The sequence below is a fragment of the Aptenodytes forsteri genome, unplaced genomic scaffold (assembly GCF_000699145.1).
Source record: "Aptenodytes forsteri isolate BGI_AS27 unplaced genomic scaffold, ASM69914v1 Scaffold119, whole genome shotgun sequence".
NCBI lineage: Eukaryota > Metazoa > Chordata > Aves > Sphenisciformes > Spheniscidae > Aptenodytes > Aptenodytes forsteri.
This window is the reverse complement of record NW_008796165.1, coordinates 9,192,226-9,200,460: the sequence shown is the minus strand read 5'-3', so window position 1 is coordinate 9,200,460 and position 8,235 is coordinate 9,192,226. Positions and strand designations below refer to the sequence as shown.

Below are 8,235 nucleotides of genomic sequence, written 5' to 3'. Positions count from 1 at the left end.
AAAAAAAAAAAAAAAAAAAAAAAAAAAAAAAACCCAACCAAAAACCTAGTCCAGAGAGAAGACGTTACTCTGCAGGACTGTCATTCAAGACCTCAAACAGATGTAGACTGCTTTAAAAAGAGTAAAACACTTTTTTTCCCTAAACATTTTGCTGAGCAGAATAGGCAGTTGCCATTGCATCTGGAAAGCAAAAATAAACTGTCCCTGTTTGACTAGGGTGCCTTCCTATAGCAGTAGTGATGCAGTGCGCTCTGTACTGCATGTGGGAAAACAGAATCCGATTTCTAAAATTCATTCTTGTAAAGTTCTTTCTGCGCAAATTTCTTTCAAATGCAATAATTAACTTTTTAATAAGCCATGGAAGCTAGGTGCTTTAATTGTCCACATTTGAAATAGTCTGACTTATTATTAAGTAAATAACTATGTAATAGAATAACCTGCCAGAGGGAAGTATTTAAAAAGATAAATTGCCTTTTAAGTTCCATGAATTGATGTATCGAAAGACAAACTACAGCTAGTTCCTCCTCTCAATTTCTGATATTTTAGCAAAAATAAATTTTCTGTGCTGATCCCCTATTATAAGAGCTCAGAGCAAACATTTTTAAGTATATAACTTGAAAGGTATATTGATTATTTTTCTCTATAATTGTTCTTTTCTCTTGTAAATACAATATCGAGTCTTGGGGTCATTCTTGCATGCTGAGGCAGACTGCAGCAATGAGTGATATATGTGTTGACTAACTCCTTAGCTGTAAATAAATAAAAAAAATAATTAAAAAGAAAAGTTGTGCAGATGGCTTTGAACTATGTTCTTCTGCTGACAGCTCAATAAATCATTAATTGTGTCAGTGCTAGAAAGTGTTCTACTGTGGATTTTTAAAAGCACTATTCAGTATCCCCTGATCCACGCATGGAATTCCCATTAAATGTCACAGTTTTTAAAACTGGCCTTCTTTTTTGTGCTTGAAATTTAGAGGCACAAATACAGTCACTTACTCATTTCTGGTTAGAGCTTCTCTATCTGATAACACTGTACCGAGCGCTTCCCTTAACTGGCCACACTCTCCTGGTGTGTAGTTCGCAGTCCTGCGAGGGCAGTACCACTTCAGGGCCGGGATGTTTATTGTTCCTAAGAAGAAACAGCTCAGCTTATCCCAGATTTGCGTGTATATGCTTTTTATCTTCTCCGTGATAATTTTATTACAAAACTTTTCGTAAACTCTTTGATTACAAAAGCTTTCTGATGGACAGAACAACGTGGTTACTAACATAAAATATTCTTTAGACGTGGCTTTAAAACCAGCAAATGAGTTAAATGATCAGAACTACTTCTGTAATTACAGATGCAAATAATGACCAAGGCTTTGATTCAACTGTGACAGCAGCTGTTATTGGAATTGTCATCCCTGTTGGTAAGCTGACTTGATTTAACCTCTGAAGGAGATCATACCAAACTGCTAGTGTAAATACAGTCTCCTGACTTTCAGGGTTGGAGTGGGAAAGAGTACAGAACTGTTGAAATGGGAAAAGTAGCCTGGCTTCGAGAAAATTGTACAAGGAGGGATATCTACGTGGGAATGTCCCAGCAGATTTATGCCTGGCTAACAGCTCTTTCTTTCCCCTTTCCTCAGTGGTCATTGGCTTGCTGTGCATGGGGGGATACCTCATCTGGAGAAACTGGAAACGGAAGAATACTAAAAGCATGAATTTTGATAATCCAGTGTATAGGAAGACAACAGAAGAGGAAGATGAAGACGAAATCCACATTGGGCGGACTGCCCAAATTGGACATGTCTACCCAGCAGTAAGTATTGAGGAAACTGCTGACAAAGAAGATTAATTTTGTTGAGAGTTTAGATACAGAATTATCTCCAGCCGATTACAGTGTTGGTTATTTGGCATATAATGACAAAAAACAGAACTTCTTTAATAATCATTGAATAGGCAGAAGCCTGAACTTCTAGGCAGCTCATGCAGTTGTCTTAGAATATAATGGTCTATATAAGAAGATACCTGTTCAAATGAAGAATAATTGTCCTAGTCGATCACGTAGTAAGCTAGCAAGTGTAAAAGCTAGCTATCTCAGGAGCTCAGTATGCGACAGCTGATTACTTATCCTCTACTGGATTCCATTATAACTGTGCTTAGACTGCTACCAAGTGTCTAAACTACCTTAAGGATAACTTGAGTTTCTCTACAAACCAGGGAGAATATTTTCTGTATAATAAAACAGTATAAAGAAGAGTCAGGTTCCTCTGAATGAGGTTCTGTGAGAAGTTAAGGAAATTTGCCTTGGCAAGATTAAGCTTTACAAAAAGCAAACTCATTCTGATAGCAAGTCCTGTGTATGCGGAAGAAGGAGAACCTGTTCTGTATGGCAGTTTGCCTGTAAAGGAGCCTCCTTCAAAGCAGCAGCCCTGGTGAGATGAAGCATTGGCAGTCATAACTGCATTGTATTTTTAGAAGAAAGCATAAAGATCCGTAAGTAATGAGTGAAGGCAATATAGCTTCTGTAGGCAGGCAGGCATGTAGGTAATGCCCTATATTATCTAAAGATCCTGCTAAAGATCACACTAGAAGAAGGTGTCATCCCTTCCAAGGAACTTTATCCATGTAATTCACAAGTGAATTAAACTTTCCAACACCTCTTTAGTAACGCTTGAGTGAGCGACCCCATTTGGGGAAAAGAATCAGGTCAAAAATAGATTTCTGTCACCATTACGCTAGAGACAACAATGAGATTTTCAACAGGAAATACAAGTTAGCAACAGTATCAGAATTTGGTTCTAATGCATCAAAATTCACAAGTCACAAACTTTCTCCTCAAGTGTGTTTTTCTTCCTTCACAGCGTGTAGCATTAAGCTTAGAAGATGACGGGTTGCCATGAGGATGAAGTTGCTGCTCCAAACACCACACTTGACAAATTTGCTTTGGATCACAGAACCTGCTTCTTCTTTTTAATCGTTATTTATGTTGCAGAAGGGTAACCACAAAGTTATAATGAACTGCAAACATCCAAAGGATGTGAGAGTTTTGTATGTATAATCTTTTATACACATTTTAACTTGTTGCACTACCCATTTGTGATAGTGAATAAGCGACAGCTGAGCTACTAACTCGATGTACATAACCAGCCAGGCTGAAGGTTCAGTAGCTATTGCTTTATTTTAAGACTATATTTATAGATATTTTGTAAATAAGTTGAATATGCTTTGTGGCTATCCATCAACATAAGTAAAACAAATTCTGTACAGGCAGTTTAGAAATATGTATTAACAAAATCTGGATTATAAGATCTGATCTGTAAATATAGTAGAGGGGTGAGAGTATTTATTTTTTGTATGTTTGGCTTGCTGTGCATAGATTATCTGTGTATATATCTATCTAGGCCAGGTAGATATATAGGCATATAAATATATACAGATATATAAAAATATATACATATATTTTAAAACTACTAGCCTATGTTTATGAAAACTAGGGATAATTGAATTTTTACAGGATGTTTGAGAAGTTTGCTTTGAAATCTAAAGACACTAAGTAAGAAAGAGCTGTACTGTAAGACAGCTGACAAGTGAAGCACTCCCATAACAAACAGAGCTCCTGTTTCCAAACTGGCTCGGAAGGGTTGCTTTTACATTTTCCAGTCTACCCAGAAAGATTCACCTGCAGTGCTTTTAACTGAAGAGCTATTGCTTACAGCATGTCAGTCAGGAGAAACTCCTGCGGCGCCCAATTGCTTTTTCTTTTGTATTGTTGCTTTTTACAGCTTGGTACAAATTTGATTTAGCTTTTTTTGTGTGTGTTTGTTTCTAAATGTAAATCTAAATGCTTTTCCCCACTGGGAATCTTGCACCTCAGAAATTAGTTTAGAATTAGTAGAAACAAAGATTTAGCCATATACTTCCATACAGCCAAAGTGAGCACTCTCACCTGGCTCATCAGGGAAGAAAAACCCCCACAATAACAAAAGTTAATTCCTTCCCTCCTTGCCCTTTTCCCCTACTCACGCTGATTAAGAGTCCAAATTTAGGAGCTGCTATGGGGCAGCGTCTTCATTCACCATATGCAGAATTCTTTGAAGCACAGCAATTACCTTCCACGCTCCTGCCAAGGGAACAACCTGCACCATGGTAGATCTCACATGCCACAGAGCGCTAGGCAAGGAGGTTAAAGGAGGTTAAAACCTCGCAGCCTTATCAATATCTCTGGCTGGGTCATCCTGCACCTTGCAGCAAAAAGTGTTTTCTCATCTCATTCCATAAGGTTCCCAGGGAATTCTATGGGAATTCCTACCCCTGCATAATGGACTAGTACCTCCCTGAACTGTACCAAAACCTAGAGAAATCTTACTAGCGTTCTTATGTCAGTCCAAGCTTTTGTATTGGAGTGAGTGGAAGAAACTCAGCCTGATTAGGTTTGGGTTTTTTTTCCTTTTGTTTTTCTTTCTTTTAGAATAAATTCAGAGTGTAATGAGAGCTGGAAGTTGATTCTTGACTAAGAAAAGGAAAAAAAGCATCTAAAGACCTAGTACGCATTACAAACATAATACATACTCTCAAACTACTTCATGGCGTGCATAGACAGTACATAAATAATCAAGCATCCTTCTATTCAAATTTTAGATTTTAAGGCAGTGAAAAAATGATTGAGATATCCAATTATTGTTTTAATGAATGAAGCTCTGTTTCTACAAAACCATGCACTGTGTATATGAAAAAGAAACTGAGAAAAGGCTGTATGCGATAACACTGTAACTAACTGACAAATGTAAATATATTTGAAAAAGTTCTACAGTTTTGATACTTTTTTTAAGAACACAAACACACAAACAAACCTGTATAAACCATGTATAGAAGGCTGCAGGTTTTTTCAAACCCTTGTAAATGAACTCAATGTGCAGCGTTGATTTCAACCTTTGCAGATTTAAAAGTCAAACAGCAAATTTGTTTTTTTAAGAAATTAATTATTTTAAATAATGGTTCAGATTGTTAGGATGATATTTAACATTGTAATAATTTCTGATCTCTGTCTTGTCATATTGAAGTTCTGTTAGCGTAAGTCTTGCTTGGTGCCTTTTGTGTTTCAGTTTTTACGTTACAGACAAAAGGACCAGGGAGGGGCAGGGGAGGGATCTGCTCTGTGTAACACTTGCTGTACTTACATCAATACAGATTACTGGAAACCAAATGAACACGTTTGTAAAACAGTGCACTGTTTCTATAGAAAGATTAAATTTTTTTATCTGGGACTGCTGAACTAATTACTTCATAGTGCTTAAAATGCTGTCCCAGACCTGGGACTGTATCATATTTTGGTCTGAGTTTTCCTTAATTCTTAATTGTCCAAACCCAAAGTGGGACTTGGGAACACTATTGTGTAATTCAGCTGTTCTCTGTACAGTTTCGCTCTCTATTGGCAGTAGCTTCACAATAGCAACACTGAAAACAGGTCACATTCTACATGTGAATGAACAGACCATTTTGTTCCGAATTGTCTCTCTCTGCCACTTTGGTTTTGGTCATCCTCAAATCACATGGAAAACAGTACCTGGTTCATTATTTCCTTGAGCTGAAGAACTCTTACCAGTGATGTAATTAAAATAAGCAAGTAGAACTTCCAGTGGTACAAGTACGCTAGTCCTTACGCGTTGTGAGAAAACGTTCTCTCAAAACTGAATAGTACATACAACAAAACCGGTGTAGTTTTTAACCCGAACTATTGCATATTAGACTATTCAAGGGCTAGTTGGAAACTACTCAATTTCTTCATGCAGCTTTTCGTAAAGCATATCTACTGAAGCTGAAAAACTTGTTACAGCCAAATATGCACTCTTTTGCCATCCTGAAAAGAAGACAGAAATACTGCTATTCTTGGAATCGCAACAGGCAGTCTTAACTTTTTTTTTTTTTAAACATACAAACAATCTCTTCTATGGAAATAAAGCTGTGTCCTGGTTTAACGCCAGTCAGCAACTAAGCACCACACAGCTGCTCACTCACCCTCCCCCCCCCACCCCCAGTGGGATGGGGGAAAGAATCAAAAGCGCAGAAGTAAGAAGTAAGTTTCTCTCGTGGGTTGAGAGAAAGACAGTTTAATACTTGAAATAAAATAATAAATTGTAATGAAAAGTAAAACAGAGAGAGAGAGAACCCGGGGGGAAAAAAAAACAAACCACAAGTGATGCAACTGCTCACAACTTACCAACTGATGCCCAGCCAGTTCCTGAGCAGCGGTTGCCACCCCCAGCCAACTCCCCCCCCAGTTTATGTACTGAGCATGACGTCACATGGTATGGAATGTCCCTTTGGCCAGTTTGGGTCAGCTGTCCTGGCTGTGCCCCCTCCCAGCTTCTTGTGCACCTCCAGCCTTCTCAGTCGGTAGAGCATGGGAAGCTGAAAAGTCCTTGACTAGTGTAAGCACTACCTAGCAACAACTAAAACATCGGTGTGTTATCAACATTATTCTCGCCCTAAATCCGAAACACAGCACTGTACCAGCTATAGGAAGAAAATTTAACTCTATCCCTGCTGAAACCAGGACAAGCTGAAATGAGATCTACTGTACTGGAAGTACAATGATAGCTTTAGTTGGAGACACAAGTGAGTCAGAACTAAGTGTGCAGTCAGCTTGCTCTCTCTTCCCCTTCCCTTGTAAATTATGAAATCCCAGATAAGAAACAAGGATATTGTGAACAAGGAGAGAGGACTGGAGGCATTTTCTGAAATGGATGGGCAGTTTGGGTCCTATACAAACTTACATACGACGTTTCCCTGTGCAGAGAAAAGCTTGAGCACGCAGTCAAATGCTTAAAAGACTTTTCTCCTTTCAGTTATTGCTGTATGTCCCCTTTGGTCTGGTTTTGTGGGAAATCTACTGCATAACTTAACTTGAATTTCAAGTTATCAGCCAGGGGAATAAAGTAACTGTAAATACCAATATCCATTGAGCTGTACCTCTTGAAAACCAAGACAACCGAACTGTGCATCCAGTGACCATTCTCTTTCATACCCAAGTAATTGGCAGGATGCACTCAAAGCAGCATTAGAAATCAGAGCTCTGACGACAATACCACCTTTCACTGTCACGTGTTGTTATAAAGCCTTTTGAAGCAGTGTATTTACGGACAGTAACTCTCAGTCATTTTTTCCTCCCCAAAGGAACACTGCCAAGCAGCTAACACTTTTCAGACACAAATAGTTATTACCAAACTAACATGGACTTATGTACTGGTAAATATTGGTGGGTTAGTTTTCAATTTAACTGAAAACAGGTTTTTTTTTTCTTACTTTAAAAATATTTCTCCATTTCAGTTAATTATTTTAGCAGAGTAATATGGTAGCAAACAGCCTCCCCAAAGGAACACTGCCAAGCAGCTAACACTTTTCAGACACAAATAGTTATTACCAAACTAACATGGACTTATGTACTGGTAAATATTGGTGGGTTAGTTTTCAATTTAACTGAAAACAGGTTTTTTTTTTCTTACTTTAAAAATATTTCTCCATTTCAGTTAATTATTTTAGCAGAGTAATATGGTAGCAAACAGAAAAACTGACCAAAAAAAAAAAAAAAAAATTACAAAAAAAAAAAAAAAAAAAATCTCTCCAGGTCTAAATAGAGAGGAAAGCACAAATGAAAAGAAGTGAAAGAGCCTCATACGAGAGTCCAAAACCTATCTGGGGCATTGAGGTATGAGGCCTGCTAAAACAACCATCTCCGTGGCGTGCGCACACACACACACATACCCCCCCCCCTTTTTTGACTCTGCTGTATTAGCAATAAAATTCTATTTTTTTGTTTCACTTTTTACACATAGTAACTGTACAGTATGAGATAATCCATACGAATACTGTGCTGCCTACTTTCATTAAGATGCTGTACAACTACATGTACTCATATAAAATCCCTTTAGTGTTTATATAGCGTATGTAACTCGGTTACCTTTCTGCAGGAGTTTGTATGCATCATTTCCTCAAACTGAGTTTGTTCTTCATCAAATCAGTACTTTAACTTTGTGAAACAGTTCTAAATCTGTCTTCCCAATTTACAGCCTTGCCTTCAAGAAGGGAGCTATAGCCATGGTCTATCGCAAGCTTTTTCCCTGCGTCAGTGCAGGAGTTTAGTGCCGATTTCAGTTGCCTCCTAAATGCACAGTGTCAACATTGGAAGGATTCAAAGGAAGAAAGCCGCAGAGACAGTGCATTTAGATGTGGGACACGTAAGCCACCTTT

The 8,235-nt window shown here is 38.0% G+C and overlaps 1 protein-coding gene across 1 annotated transcript in view; it reads left to right on the top strand.

The window, feature by feature from the left end:
* Positions 1-5,250, top strand: part of LRP8 (LDL receptor related protein 8) — an 82,731-nt gene extending 77,481 nt beyond the window's left edge. Inside the window, exons 17-19 of the mRNA XM_009287489.2 lie at positions 1,344-1,412; positions 1,632-1,804; positions 2,850-5,250. Of these exons, the coding sequence (XP_009285764.1) occupies positions 1,344-1,412; positions 1,632-1,804; positions 2,850-2,888 (281 nt within the window). The 3' untranslated portion in view covers positions 2,889-5,250. The remainder of the gene's footprint in view (positions 1-1,343; positions 1,413-1,631; positions 1,805-2,849) is intronic.
* Positions 5,251-8,235: the final 2,985 nt, after the last annotated feature.